Source organism: Strix uralensis, chromosome 20, assembly GCF_047716275.1.
Source record: "Strix uralensis isolate ZFMK-TIS-50842 chromosome 20, bStrUra1, whole genome shotgun sequence".
Lineage (NCBI taxonomy): Eukaryota > Metazoa > Chordata > Aves > Strigiformes > Strigidae > Strix > Strix uralensis.
In genome coordinates this window covers 4,677,131-4,692,585 of record NC_133991.1, presented here as the reverse complement: position 1 = coordinate 4,692,585, position 15,455 = coordinate 4,677,131, and the positions used below count along the sequence as shown (strand labels likewise).

At 45.2% G+C, this 15,455-nt stretch overlaps 2 protein-coding genes across 4 annotated transcripts in view; one reads left to right on the top strand and one right to left on the bottom strand.

Annotated features, from left to right (window-relative positions):
* The window catches only part of LAT2 (linker for activation of T cells family member 2), a 17,304-nt gene extending 13,403 nt beyond the window's left edge, over positions 1-3,901 (top strand). Inside the window, 3 exon segments of the mRNA XM_074890206.1 lie at positions 441-509; positions 1,377-1,461; positions 3,766-3,901. Of these exon segments, the coding sequence (XP_074746307.1) occupies positions 441-509; positions 1,377-1,461; positions 3,766-3,784 (173 nt within the window). The 3' untranslated portion in view covers positions 3,785-3,901.
* RFC2 (replication factor C subunit 2) overlaps positions 1-15,455 on the bottom strand; it is a 24,245-nt gene extending 8,790 nt beyond the window's left edge. The window contains exons 1-11 of one of the 3 annotated variants that reach the window (XM_074890204.1): positions 15,285-15,454; positions 14,428-14,497; positions 13,731-13,772; positions 13,213-13,319; positions 11,943-12,044; positions 11,240-11,340; positions 10,399-10,556; positions 9,983-10,048; positions 9,418-9,498; positions 9,004-9,117; positions 3,790-4,083 (exon numbers count right to left, since the gene is read on the bottom strand). In XM_074890204.1, coding sequence (XP_074746305.1) covers positions 4,018-4,083; positions 9,004-9,117; positions 9,418-9,498; positions 9,983-10,048; positions 10,399-10,556; positions 11,240-11,340; positions 11,943-12,044; positions 13,213-13,319; positions 13,731-13,772; positions 14,428-14,497; positions 15,285-15,400 — 1,023 coding nt within the window. In that variant the 5' untranslated portion in view covers positions 15,401-15,454 and the 3' untranslated portion in view covers positions 3,790-4,017. Of the gene's footprint in view, positions 1-3,789; positions 4,084-8,013; positions 8,325-9,003; positions 9,118-9,417; positions 9,499-9,982; positions 10,049-10,398; positions 10,557-11,239; positions 11,341-11,942; positions 12,045-13,212; positions 13,320-13,730; positions 13,773-14,427; positions 14,498-15,284 lie in introns of those variants that run through there. The other 2 variants (XM_074890202.1, XM_074890203.1) reach the window with 2 other exon arrangements.

Genomic DNA, 15,455 nt, shown 5'->3' with positions numbered 1-15,455 from the left:
AAGAATGCTGCAGTCAGTGAGCTGCTGGAGGATGACACTGGACCACAGTGCCTGCTTAAGGGCTTCCAGCTTCTGTCCTGGGACGTTGCAGTCAGAATAGGAAGTCAATTTGGTTTCCTTCAGCAAATTAACAGAACGCTTTCTGCACTGCTGAAGCCTGCCCTGCTCCAGCCTGCCTTTGTACGGAGCGATTAGAGGAGGCAGAAGCAGCAGGGACCAGTCTGATCCCCGTCAATGCCTGTAGATATCCAGGCACATGGTCAGGGCTGGAAAAACGATGAGGCAGCATCAGCAGACCTGCAGCAGGACGGCAGCCACCCGGCTGGAAACTCAGCCATGTGCACGGGGCAGTCGGGGTGCAGCGGTGGGAGGGGGGTTTCACAAAGGCCCATTTTTAGTCCATTTGCTGTTCAGCATCATCCTGTCCAAACTCTTCTTAGTCACAGATGATGCTGTAGACTATGAGAACAGTGCGGCGATGCACATGTGGAAACTCCAGCAGGCAGAAGGTATGTTCTCAATTGTTCACTATTTAGGGATGGGGCTCATGGGCAGGGTGCCTGTCATGCTAGACCAGCATAAGCCACGCTCAAGGCAATGCAGCCATTGCCCCCATCTTGAGTTATTTTTTCCCCAGTCGTTCATGATAAACATCTAAGGCAATGTGCAAAATGCGACACACACTCGTAATTGAATGCTGCTATGATGGGATGTGGTGTTTCTAGTACTCGGAAGGCCACCATGTAGGTGGCTGTGCCTAAACCCTGACCACGGGATGCTACAGAAGAATGTCGCTCTTCATGTCTTATATCCTCTTACATTTTGAAGTTGGCCTGGTGCAAGCTCAGCCTTGTAATCCCGTCCAACAAAGAAATGTGCAGCACACACATCCAGTGGGTCATCCTGCAACTCTCCCGCAGTAATCAGGGCTGGATATTTCTTAAGCTAACCTTTAAACAGAGTTCAATCTAATGTGTGGCTTCCTGTGAAGCACAGCGGGTAGTCTGGCCTGGGAGATAGTGGTGAATGTATACAAATATATTTAAGAGCTTTCTGTCTCTGGTGTGGAAGCTGCCTAAGCAAACTGATTCTTGTCATCCTGTTTGCATACTCTCTAGATTAAATCTAAGTCCGTGTCTTTTGGCTCTGCAAAGCTGTCCAAACTAGCTGCTCGCAGAGCATTTGCAAATTTGCTGTGAGCATTTTGAAGCCCCTTCAAGGAGATCTTGACACTGTCGTCTGAGGTTTCTTAGCCCAGGCGCAAAAATATGTCGGCACTGAAGACTAACTATATTGGCAGGACGCAGAGCGTGTTTATGGGGTGTGTGTGTTTTTAGACCTGCTTACTGATCAGTGCTTCCCATCCTCGCTCACAGCTCTGCAGACAGAAAGCCCAGATGATGAACCAGACTATGTCAACGCGGCCCCTGCATCAGGCCCTGCCTTTCTGTCAAAGCACAGGTAAAAAGAGAGCAAATGGTCAATGTATTTATTAGGGGTGGGAGGTTTGTGTTTATGCTGAAGAGAGCTCAGATGGAGCTTTGTCCCTCACCGGTGGGGCCAGCCGGTGCCCAGCAGCCCACGCAGGCCGTGCAGGGAGCAGGAGCAGCTTGCTCCATGCTGTGCCATGTCTCTGGCTGATGCCAAGCTGACTAATGCAGATTGTGGAGACAAATTTGTCAAAGTCCACGTCTCAGCGCTATCCTCCTCCAACAGGAACTTAAACCAACGTCAGAGCAGCTTCAGGCAGCGCTGCTATGTGCTGCGGACAGGAACCCCCAAAACCCCTCTGGTCTGTGCAGCTCGGAGACTGAGCAGTGTACGGGATTCCCTGGGCTCAGCTGAGCCCTGCCTGCTCTGCTATAACCGCATATCCTGCCCTGTTATCAGCAGCAACCTGATGCTGATGGTAAAGAATTACTCAAGGCAGTTAAAGTAAAAACCATCTGTGGAGAGCTGCAGGAAGATTTCATGACACTGAATGAGTGGGTGATACAACACGGTGTCAGTAAATGCATGGTAACGTATGGAAGAAAAGCAGCCCCAGATATACCAAACACAGCGACAGTTCTGCATTAGCTGTTGTAGCTCAAAACAGGCTCTTGGAGGCCTTGTGGAACCTCTTCTCAGCAGACAAGTGTATGTGGATCGCTAGGAAAGGGAAAGAGGAAAATAAACCACCACTGTGCTAATGTATAGATCTGTGGTGTCTCTACGTGCTGGTTAGAGCGTGTAGAGCTGGTCACTCTGCTCCAGACTGGTCTAGGACTTCAGCTGGGAGAGGGACTGGGACCAGTATCACTCTCCTTGTCAGATTTTTATTTTTTGAGCACCTGCAGAGACACAGCAGAATCATCCTTATGCCACATGCTGGCAGCTCCAGTTACAGGGTTTTCTATTCCCCAATCTGTGGGCACCAGCAGTGGGCAGACCCCCAGAATCGGATCTTTCTGAAGTCATGCAAAATATTTAAGATTTGGCCCCACTATGCAAAGCACAGTCACCCTGTTCTCCATGTTGCAGCATTTGCTCTGAACTTCAGCAGCCCATCCTGGCAGCGTTAGCTCTGACAAAGACTGTGCTGGAGGGGAAGCTGCAAGTTGTGTTTTTTGGTCGAGGATTCATTGTGTGTCACCCATGGCATGTGAGTCGCTTCCCAGCAGTCCATGCACGTGCTCTGGCTGGTAGCAAACAGCTCAGCCTGCCAGATGCCTCTTCCCCTGCCCACAGACACCCGCTGCTGCCCACAGTCCAACACCAGCCTCTGCTGGGATGCAGCTGGACACAGGGGCCCCTGCCTGAGAAACCTGCTGCAGCGGTACCTCGCTGCCAGACGTCCCTCTCTGCTTGAGCTGGAGTAAACCAAGCAAATATCATAAGAATGGACTGTTTGGATGGGGTTGCAGAGAAACGTCTTCTTTTTGGAAGGTGTTTATGGAATAGCCAGGCATTGTGTTGGCTAAGCATCTGGAGGGAAGGAAGACAGATTATCCACGAAAAAATGAGGATTGCTAAAGTTGTAACTATTATAAGCAATTCTGCATTTATTCCTCTTCCACAGAGAAGTTTTGAGGAGGAGAGGATTACATTTCTGCATTAGTCACAGCATGGCCCTGCTTTTTGCTCTGTTTGCTCTTTGTAACAGGGAGGGTACCCACCTCATTCAGAGTGGTGAGAAGAACAATAAGGGCTGATGGATGCCCAAAACGTTTAGCAAAGCTGCTGCAATGACTGTACCTGATTTGGTGGAGAGCAATGATCAAAGGAGCACAGGGGCTACCATAAATCCACCTCCCAAAGAGATAAATGATGCTGGGAAGGTAGAAGAGAGAGGAATAGCTGTCCTGTCTGGGAATACAGATTTTCCGAGTAAGCCCCACCAAAACACCATCGTGGCTGTATCTGTAAATAACCTCTGGCACCTCTGTAAATAAAATTGCCAATGCACTTCTTGCTATTATAATGATGCCTCTGTTACAGCCTTTGCTAGCAGAGTAACGCCATAAAATCCCCATGTCCAAGCAACAAATTCCAGCAGAAGTTCTCCACCAAGGGGGGGTGAATTCAGGAATGAGGTCCTGGCACCTCTGTGACCTCTGCTCTGCTAAGGGATCATCAGGGAGAACAGCTGGAGCTTCTGCTTAGATGTGAACATTTTGTAGTTTACTTCGGGGGAAAAAAATTGTAACTGGCAGCAGAGTTAAGAAGTTGAAAGCAGGGATTAAAATTCAGTGGACTCACTATCTTTTCCCCTCTTCTTTCAAGTATTCTGCATAAAGTCTGAAGAAGTCCTTTGCTGAGCTGTAAGAGCACACCCAGCAAGCATGCACACAGGGAGAGGGGAGGCTTCAATCCCTCGGTGAAATCTCTTCTCCAAATTGTGCCCAAGATCACATAGAAGGGGTGCTGCTGAAATGAAGAAACGCTCTGCTTGAAGCCCCACAGAAGTCCAACAGCAAACCTGCGACTGGAGAAAGCATTCTGCCCGGCAGTGACCACGGGCAAGCCAAGAGCTTGTTATCCCACCTCATTTTCCTGCACACCTACTGGAGGGAGCGTGGCCAGCCTGTGAAATGTTTTCTCCTGTCAAACATGAAATGAATCTTTAAATTGCTGAGCAGCAATGCAGCCAGCTACTTAATTTGTCAGGGTGACTCATGCACGATGGTATTAAAACACAGGGATTATGTTCTGATTTAGTTCCCATGCTCTCCTACAGAAGCAGTTTCCTATAAGAGAGCAACTGGCAAGGCAGAGGTTTCTTTTACAACAGCAGTGGTTCTCTGGATCTAAATGAGATATCAACCTGTTGACAAAAGCTGAAGACTAAATCCCTGCCTTATCCACAGCTTGTCATTCACAGTATCTGTCTACAGCAGTTTTCCTTGTGTTTCAGTATTTGGTTTATAATGATACAAAGACCCTGCAACAACTGAGACTGTCAGATCCACAGCTGCCAGCCTGAGAAACCGCGCCAGTCTTTCAGTATTGCCGTAGGAACATCAGCCCTGAAACATAACCCTTGTCTCTTGAGCCCTGATGCACAGATTTGGCACCGTTGTACCACTTATTTATTAAAATTGAAAAGCATCCAAAGGAAATGCAGTGTTTTATTATGGTTTGCAATGATGCAGATGTTGTCTGCATGGTTGGGTGAGACAGACTGAGATGGGAGCACATGAGATGACATGGAATAGTGTGTGGAATCTATGAGGAGAAAATGTAGCTCCTTTAAAGCCTTCTTCCTCAAAATTGGTTCAGAAAACTGTGCTTCAAGAAGGGACACAGCCCACACTCATGTCTTTGGGACTGGTAAGAGCGAGCAGAGAAGTGGAGCTAAGGGCAAGTGAACCCTGGAGTGGGAGAAGGGGATGTCAGGTGCTTCCTGCTGCAAATGACTTGGTGTATTTTTAGCAGATTCGCTGAGGCCATGGGTGGCCACCGTTCATGTAGCTGAAACAGCGGTGGTTTGGAGTTTGGCTTAGGAGAAGATTTACTTGTAGCTCCTACAAATGCATTTGTTCCTGCTTCCACAAGACTTTTACAGCAGAGAAAATCTAGTGCACTGCAGGGATGTACACACGCAAGGAGCTACAATTGCTTTCTGCCTGCCTCAGCTCCTCCCAGCCCAGCTTCTACTCGCACCCTCTGTTCTCCTGATGTTTAAATGCTCTGCAAAAAGTTTGTGTGGGTTGGGGACAGCTGCATCCCGGTGAGCCTGGAGCAGATGGCAACAGCCCCAGCCTGCGCTGGCTCTGCACAGGCTGACAGACAGGCAAGGAAACAAGGAGATGCCTTCGTTACTGAAACAGCGCGCCCGGCCCTCGCAGGGCCGTGACGTTGTCATCCTTGGTTCATCCTTGGTGACTAACTGGCATCTGAAGAAGCTCCCACTTCCCATGAAGTGCTGCAGACTGTGGATTTTTTGCTGAAAGGAAGGGTGAGCTCTGTTTTCGGTTATGTGTGGTGACGTTGCACCGACTGGTGATTCACCTCATACCTGGAGGGAGCCATTAAATGATTAGGAGAGGATTAGCAGCAGTAAAAGATCCTTGGCACACAGTGAGTAGCTCCCAGTTCTAGCTGTTAGGTGAGTGTGTGGCCAAAACATTAAAGTGAAAGATTTACTGCTCTATTCCCTAAGCAGGGAGGTGGATTAGACCAATTACCTTTCCCTGGTGTAAGATTTGCCAAAATCTGAGTTTGAAAGTTGTGGAGCCAAAGCAGACAGGGCAGGAGCTGGATGTGGAGTATCTTTCCTCCTCTTACTGGGAGTGTGAGCAAATCCTCCCCTTGCAGCTCTCCAGAACAGCCAGCTGTAGCGAGGGGTAAATCAGTTCTTAGCTTTGCAAAGCTCCTGAAGTACTTTTCAGCCAGTGATCTCATTATGCTGGAAGATATCCAGGGACTGTGACGGGAACTTTCATCAATATTATTACAGTCTTGTTCTGAAACACCTTTCAGTTTTTCTTCGCCGTGGGCGAGTACGTACGTGTGAGTGTGTTCACCGACACACTGTCCTTTCAGGACTCGTTTTTAGGTGTGCAAAGATTTCTGGTGCTCAAGCAAAATTGTCAGATCCTGTATTGTCTGAACATAACACAAGGAGAAATGACATCTCCCCTGGGTCCACATATCTCTTTCCTCACATCGGGTAGGCAGCCAAGTGAGCAATTCACTTCCTGTTTTCAATTTAAGACACATTAGAAAAGTAGTTTTGGCCCTGCTGGTGCTGCTCAAATGGAGCAGGGGAGCCTTAGCTGGCTGCCAGAAAGCAGTAGCTCTGCCCTCAGAGGGTGAGCAACCACCCGTGGTTGAACAGGCTGCGTTGGTGGCCTCTTGGACCGATACTATTCCTCTTCTCAGGAAAAGTGAGTCTGATTATGTCCCCCAGTGCTGTGAAGGATTAGCCCAGAAAAGAGCTGGCTCCAAACTGGAGCTGTGAAACACAGATACTGAATATAGTTGAGAAGAAAACCACTTAAACCAGGTAGGAACAGGAACTGTGACCCTCCGCGTTTCTCCCCCTTCGCTGGCACCAACACAGCAAACCAGAGGACGCACTGGTAGGCGCATCCAGTGGGGTAAGAACCAGCCTTACGAGTCCTCCAAATCTGCTGTTTGCTATTTTATGACATTTCTGCAGTAACACCTCTTCCTTCCCCATTCAGTAATGAACATGTTTAGAAAGCAAAGACAGACTAGGCCGGCTGTGATGTACAGCCAAAGGAAAATTAACCTACTCTTTAAATGTGCTTTATTTAGGTTTTTAGGGACAAAAGCTGTGATGCTGTGTCTGTACAGAACTCGGCAGCTTAAGCCCCTCAATACCAAATTCTTAGCTGTGTATTTAACAGTGTTTGTGCTGGTAGTGACAACTCACTGGCTGGGAATCAAAAGGTAAGCTTGATAAATAATTGGGTATTCCATCCATTATTCTAAGCACTGTTTGCTCTATTCCATTTGACAGCGAGCTCATGTGTCTGCGCTTTAGCTGTCAATTAACTTGCTGTCCTGTACATTCAATTAAAGAGTTGTCTTCAGACTCAGAGGAGCTGCAGAAAGTCTTGAAGGGGCAATTTATGACACTACCCCAGCCCTTGCTGCTGAAACTCACTGCCCTGTGGGTGAGTGGGAGCAGTGGGGCTGTAACCAGGCACTGCTTTGGGGCAGGGCCCACTCTAGCCTGAAGCAAACTTAACGTGCCAATGAAGATCACTTTGGCACCGACAGCAGTGGTGTGGGCAATGGTGTGGGCAAGCCAACACTCAGGGGGAAAGTGTCAACAGAACGGGGAGGGTGAAAGTGCAGGCACCAGTAACTTGTACTTCTGCAGCGTTTTGTTTGACTGCTATAATCAGAATGTACTTAATTATATTAAGATAGCTCTGCATGTGTCTCACATGTGATACGGAGGTGCTCAAATTCAATTTATATTTGCTTTCACTCTGCGTTTCACACTTTACTGCTCATCTGCACTGACAAGGTGGTTTCCAAAACTGACCAGGCAGGAAAGCATGATGCTGCAGCTTTGTGGTATGCTGAAACTGTGGTAAATGACATTACCTAACCTAGACAGCAAGAACAGAAAAGGGAACTCAAATGCAGAGCGTCCCAGAATTTGGTAAATTTTTAAAAGAAATATCCAAAATAAATGGCTGGCACCATTAAGAAGTGTGTCATATTTCTCCCGTCGATGTTTGGTGAAAATATCTTCCTTACACACAGCACATAAACAATACCCAGGAGTGGCACCTGCTCAGCATGCCTCAATTATAACCTCATTGAATGCCTTATTTGGTGCAAAAATTTTTCCTTCTTGGCAAGGCCACCACTTGTGACCAGGCTTGAAGTGTAATCACTAACAACACGATTCAATTTTTGCCTCTCCTGCCGTTAGGTCTCGGTACCACTGACGTAAACAGTTTTGAGTGCACCAGCCAGACCTTACTGCTCCGGACTGTCACAGTCCTCTCTCCTACCTCGGTTATACAACACGTAAGAGTTCTCCGGTTAAAGTAAATTTTAAAGCTTTATTGGTCTAAATAAAAAAGTACAAAACATTTTTACAGTAGAACCTGGTTATTTTGCTGTGATTTAGCAAAAGCAAGGGAGCAGGCTCTTTGCCTGCAGCACTAAGGACACCCAGGGAGCTGCTGCCCTTGCACGCCAGGCCTTCCCCTTCCAGAACGCGGCTTCGGCCCCGTCAAACACTAACTGGCTGCAGGGGCTGCCGTCTTCTGACACAGCCTGGCCAGCAGGCCAGCCATCTGTAAAAGTGAGTTCACCCCTTCTGCTATCTTCATGTGAGTGTACCCGATTTCCTGGTGATAAAAACACTGTAAAATCTCTGTTTTCTCCCCCAGTCTATGTGTAGTATGACTAATGACTAAACAGAACATATCCCTACTGCTAAGAGACAAACTTCAGAGTCACTCGAACTTAAGAGAAGCATATCTTCTCACGTAGACCAACTAGAATGCATTTTTTTTCTTCTTTTTTTAAATCAAAGCCTGTATTTCCCCACTTCCTTTGTGTAAGGAGCAAGGTGCAAATATTTGAGGACAAGTTTCAAATCGGAACAGTGATTCCACTACACCAGTTTACCGTTTGTCAGCTGGATGTTAATGTAATTTAATATTTTACTGTCTATTGGACGAGAATGAAGTTTGCTCTTGAAGAAAGTTCTCAAGGGCTTACTTGAGGCTTTGATTTAAATAATCAATTCAGCCAGCATTACACTTGTTATTGATTCCAGTTGATCACTAAAGTGACTTTTGGCACTTCTATGGGTGGTTAGACTTTAAGTGTCAAGTGACCATTCTTACTGACAAACTGATGATGCAGAGTGGGAAAAAAAGTAATAAGAAGTTAAATGCTTTTTTCACACTAATATATAGCAAATCTCATAGAGAAAACCCTGAGGCTGCCCCTGTATTAGGAACCACATCCTCTTCTTAAAAAGGCCCAAAAGACCCCACCAGGAGCTAGATTAGTACTAACCTTGATAAATTCCAGTTTCAGATATTCTGGCATTTGAAAGGTTTTACACACGCGAAAGATGTTGCCAATCACATCTTCTGGAGAGTACCCAAGTCGCCACAGGTGGGCAAGAATCTGTGCGGGCAAGAATAATCCCTCATTTATCCGGAAAACTTATCAGGTGAGTCAAGTATATACACTTTTGGAACAGCTGTATGTAACTACTGGAACTGCATGTACTACTTATCAAACGATTTAACCTCAACTATTTAGCAAGTAATTTCAATGCAACTTGGTTTTTTGCTTGTTGGCTTATGCATCTGAACAAACCCCTGCATATAAAGGATCAACTCATCTGCATGGTATTGCCCTTATCTTAAAAAACAACATACACTGTGAATTCTTCAAAACAAGAATTTGGTAGAGAAAACCAACCTTGTACGCTTCATCAATATTTGCATTTATGCAGTGTTGTATCATTTCTTTCACAAGAAGAGGATGAGGCTCATCACATACCTATATCAAAGAGAAATATTACACTTCAAAATATTAGAAGACTCTGCATTAAATCCCCGGTATTTTCACCAAGCTTCTATACAGCTGAAGTACTGAATCAGACACATTCTATAATACAGATTAAATTTTAAGTAATATGACTTTTCAGCTATCCTGCCATGGCAGACTCAATAGCACGAAATAAGAGCACCCAAGTAATAGATTGAAAAGTTCCCACTGTGAGATTTTTCAGCAGTTATGTGATTCATGTGCTCTGAGAGAGCTGGAAAGCCACGAGGTCTCTGACGTGTCATGAGGGACTGCCAGTGCTCTCACCCTTTTCAAAAGGCACATGCACTTTTCTACAGCCTAAGGCTGTAATTCCTACATACACAGTGCTGCTGCAGACTGGCCAAGCACTGTCAAAGGCGTATGTGTCTGACGGAAGTGCTCACACAGCTGTAGTGCTAAACTTTGAGCATCACTGTTTTACACTATTACTGACCTTAAAAACGTTTTCACTGTTTATAAAACCAAATCCAGAATATGTGGACTGTAAGTTGTTTAATGCCTGTGAAAGAAAAGATAAGACTTTATTTTCTGAAGTGCTCTACTTCTCACTTCCCTCCTCAGGATGAAACACTTTTCAGAAAATGATGCCAATTAAGCAGTTTTCAATTAAGCAACAGAATAAACCACAAATGTATTCAGATCCTATTTCCTCCCACAAATTTGGTATCCAGTTCCCACCAATTAACTTTTAAGGAGCAGATCCATTTTAAAACCTCACAAAACCAAATAGTTTAGTTACTCTTGTGCCACAGGTCACATCCCCTTTGCTTCACCTCTCCAAAGATAAATCCTCGAGAGCTACAATTCAAAGGTTTTTTTGCTTTTGTTTCATTGCCTTTCTTCTTTTACCTGTCTCATATCTCCTTGGGCTGTGAAAATAATAGCTTCTAGTCCATCATCTGTATACGGTACATCCTCTTTCTCAACAATTTGCAGTAGCCTTGCAAGGATTTGCGAATCTGTCAGCTTGGTGTAACGCAGCACTGCACACCGGGATTGAATAGGTTCTGAGGACAGAGATGTGTAATTAGCATTTCTCCCTTTTCTCAGAAAAATACCATTTGTTTTCATCTTGGAAGAAGATATCTCAGCTTCCAACTCTTCATTTGTCTTCTTTCAAAGAAAAAGAACATGTCAACTCCAGACCAAATAGAGCCTCTCAAGCATATACCATTGTTACAGTCCTTCCCTTGAGCCCAAATGTGCTACTTGAGTTTTCCCAGATATGTGCAAATATATATGAAGCTCAGATTCTGTTCTCGTTTTCTGAATGTGCATTTTTATCATTGCTAAACAAGAAAAGTCTAAAGGTCTACAATGTGTTAGCCTGTAGGCAAACTTTTATGTTTCGGAAAGCAAGACAACAAAAGGGGTTCAATACCCATTGAACAATACATCAAACACCTTAAACTGTAGCACAGTTGGATAGAGATTAAGCCCAAAGTATGAGAAATCTGCTTCTGCCGTCATGCACAGCACCACCCATCAAAAACAGCTGTTCAGAGGGTTCACCAGCTACACAAATACACTCTTCTTTTATTAGCTGGAGGTACAGGTGGTTTGATTTTTCAGAAGTACCATGGTTTCTTGCAATGAGCAGGTCCAAGGTATTTCTGAAAACTGCCTTGGAAGTTTGCCAACAGTATGGAGAACATATGACAAAAACTCCCAGGGAGTAGCAGCACTTTACCTATGATTTTGTCAGAGGCATTGCACGCAAGTGCGAAGCGCGTTGTTTTGGAGTAAATTTCCATTGTTCTTCTCAATGCTTGCTGTGCTCCATCTGTCATGCTGGGGGAGAAAATAGTTAGGACAGATTTTGCCCTTCACTGACTTACAGGTGCAGGCTGATAATTATGTTTATACAAGCTTCAGAGTTTACTGATATTAGACAGTGCTTTGTAAATTACTTGATATTCTGGCTTGATAAACTAAGCAGTTTTTTCTAGTCATGTGAACAAATCACCCCGCAAGGCAAGTGGTCACTGAAACTAACAAGCAAAAATAAATCATTAATACTCTGAAGAATACTTCTAAGAATACTATTACTTATCTGCAGATGGAGGAAAATGTCCCGTTTTCATCTAGTGACATTATCTACATAAGCCAGGCTCTTTTCCAAGGGAAAGCCAGTAAACCCTATGATGCTATTTCATATCCAGCTAAATCACAAAGTGTTTCACCCCAACATTCGGTATCTCATTTGAAGCCATGATCTCTGCTTGATATGAGTAATCTCATAAGAACACTGTTCAATGCATATTTATTTCCCAACTAATTATTTTTGATAGCCTGATAGAAGCATCTAAAACTGTCCAAGACAGCAGCTCCGCAGACAGGATAGATGCAACACATCTCACACAGTAGCTGAGGTTAAATAAAACACAACGTACCTGTCTGCTTCATCAAGGATGATTATTTTATGCCGACCTTTTGGAAGTGTGACCTTTTGCTGGGCAAACATTTTGATTTTGTTTCTCACAACATCAATGCCTCTGGAACAATAATTCAAGTGATTCATGATCAGTTGGGTGAAATTACATAATAGATTTTATTCAGCAGCCACAGTGGCTGAAGCACTCCTGAGCTCCCTAATCCCCCGCTGTTTGTTCCTGCCCCTTCAGCTGTGCTGTGTAACTGTTGTGAAACCATGCTGTAAGCCAGACTGCCCAACTCGTTCAGGTTTAGACACCAATACTCCTCATATTTGGAGGCTTTGAAAAATTAATTTAACAGGATCAGTATATACATCAGTAACCTTACAGTATGGACAGAAAATTACTTATGTTTTGCAAAAGGTAGGGGTAATAAATGAACAAGGGCAGAAGTGTTTAATATTGCTTTGTTACTTTGCCAGTGCTTCACACAGCTACATTCACAGACCCAGCTATAACTGGTTTAGTTTAGAAAAGTTTAAGAAAAACAGCTGGACAGACTGCATCATTTTAGCACACACGGGTGCCTTCCAAAACAGAGTCCCAACAAAGACTTACTTTTAAAAATGAAGAATTTTACTTTTTTGTTCTGTTTAGAAAATGAATGTTGTGATTCTGTAGCTCTTCTATATTTGATATTAACAAAGGCAGGTAAAATGTATTGTACTCATTAACAACCCTCCAGGAAATGTCCTCGGAATACTTCAGGATGGGTCTGCTACAGAACTTGGGAAATATAATCAGCCCTTAGTGCCCAATTCTTGGAGTAGAGTCAGTGTCCTATACATACCTAACATGCTTATCCTACATTTTAATCCCCAACTACCCTTACAGCTCTAGTTTCTATCACTTCACTTTTTTTCTTAAGCACTGAAGAGTTCCATTATAAACAACTTGTTCACTTTTCATTCTTAGGAGGATCTTCATGAATGCAGGAAGCTTAACTCTTTAAAGGAAATTCAAGAAAACAGTACCATTACAGATTCTGCACTTCATCTGTTTATATTTTTGTGTGTGTCCATCAAGTTTATAAAACATTAAGTAGTAATATCTATGGTGATAGGTGGACACCAAAGGCTGCCTAACTTTTAGCTGAAAAAACTGCATTAAAACAAGTAATAGAGGCCTTACTAGCATTAAGCCTATCACGCTGGCCTGAGCTGAACTAAAAATAAAAATGGATACCTGCTGCTTCATTAAAAGTTTGATAAGGTTTATTCATTCTCACCTGTCATTTGAGGCATTCAGCTCCAAAACAGCATCCTTTAATGCAGGCCCAAGCAGAGCACGAGCCAAGCAGAGGATACTGGTGGTTTTACCTGTTCCTGGGGGACCCTAAAAATGCAAAATGCAACAATTACTGGTAAGTTTAATGTCATTTTCTCAGCTGTACTCTCTACAATGCTCCCCAGTCATGAAAAACAGCTGCAACAGAGGAACTGCAGAGAGAACATCAGACTGCAGGTTGCCTGAGTTCAGGATTGTCTCCAACAGAGGAGAGAAATGCTGCAGGGAGAAGCACAGGACACGCTTCAACAGGCACTTGAGGCCCAGGTCAGTTTTTAACAGAAAGCTGTTCACTATTTGTGTGTTCTGCCAAGAACACTGCTCTGTGACCATACAGTCAACATCTCTCTTACCAATACATTCAGGCACAATGCGAATCTATACTGGGAAGCTATTGTGGCTAGATTTTGGAAGCCAGGACCAACACGGTGAAGTACAGTACAACACATCAATACTTACAGCAATTATAATATTTGGTACATTCCCCTCTTTTGCAAAGACCTAAGAAAAAATAAAAATTTTTAAAATTTTGTAACAAAATAGCAGGAACAAATAGTTTTCGATTCTATTTTAATAATGAGAAACAGAACTATAATTTCTTTTCTTCCCTTCTGCTTTCATTTTTTGAACGTTGCTGCTTTCACGTTGGTTTTTTTTTTTTTTATTTGAACCGTTAGAAGTCAGTCCCTAGAAAAAGATGGAAAAACCTAAAAGCACTTAATCCCACAGGTACTCTTGCCTTTCCTTTGCATCTGTTATAGGTTTGCTAGTATAAGCTTTCTGTTAACAAACACTGTGTTCACAAACTTATTTGTCAAGGCAAATATTCTTCTTCCACAAAAGGGTTATATGTGTTATGTAAATTACATTTATTCATTGAAACAATATTATTATAACCGCTATAAATCTAAGTTGTCAGGGGCAATTTAAACAACAGGACCAAATTAAACAACATCCCAATTCAAGAAGGCATTATTTCCTTAGGACACCACTCAAACATGTTCTAAATAAGTAATTTCTTAAGTGTATCAGAAAGCTTTTTTCCACATACTCAAGTATGGATGTAAAAATACAAAAGTGCTTTTACTGGTCTGTGGATCTAGGCAGAATTGGTTTTTGAGTTAACTTCTAAAACAATGAAGGGACAGCCACACACCTCCAACCTGCTCACTGTGTCTTCATTTCCAACTATTTCACATAGTTTCACGGGTCTGTACTTTTCCACCCTGTAAAAGCAAAACCCCACACACTTCAGCAGATCTTATAAACCTTTAACAGTGCTTTACACTGACAGAAAATGAGATAGCATGGGACAAAGATGACTTGATGCGTCCTTAGTGCAAATGCTGCAGGGTCCCCGCTCACAGCATTCCGCAACACTAATTCCCGAACGGTTGTTTTACTTGCATTAGTACAGAAAAAGGAAAAAAACCACTCAATTCGGACACGAGTGTGGCGCCTCAGTCTGATATGACAGGGCTAAGGGGAGATCTCACCCTGTGTACTCTCTCATGCTTAGCACACGGCAGGGCTGACTTTGTCCAGACTCGATAGGGACTTCTTGCTCTCTACCCGAGGCTGCCCGGTGCCCTCCCGCGCTCCCACTTCACAGGCCCCAGCCCTGCCTGGCCAGGTTATTGGGTGCAGGCAGAGCCCTCACCGCTGCCAGGACCCCCCACCTCCCACTCAGACGCAGCTCCCGCGGCTGGCGGGCACCAGGGGAAGGCCCCAAGTGCCGGGGCCGGCCTGCACCACCCCCTCAGCGCAGGCGCCGTGCGGGTACAGGCCCAATCGCGCGGCGCGAGCCCCCACCTTCCCGCCAACGGCAAGCCCCGCCCCTCGCCCGCTCCATAGGCTACGCCACGGCAAGCCCCGCCCCCGCGCCGCTCTGCACCAATGGCACTCCGCCCTTCCTCCCGCCCGGCTCCAGCTCGCAGCGCTCAATGGCCGCCCGCGCTCCCTGGCCAGCAGTCGTTCCTCCCCCGTGCGGGCCGCGCTGCCTCCGTCGCTCACCAGGGCAGCTCGTAATGGCCGGCGGGAGCGGCCCCCGGGGGGTCGGCGGGCGCCCGCTTGCCGCCTGCCGCGGACCCGGCCCTCTCTTCCCCCGCGGCCTCCACTTCCATCTCCATCCCGGCGGCGGCTGGCCCGGCCCGGCCCCTGTCTCCCCGCCGCCTCCGTGAGGGG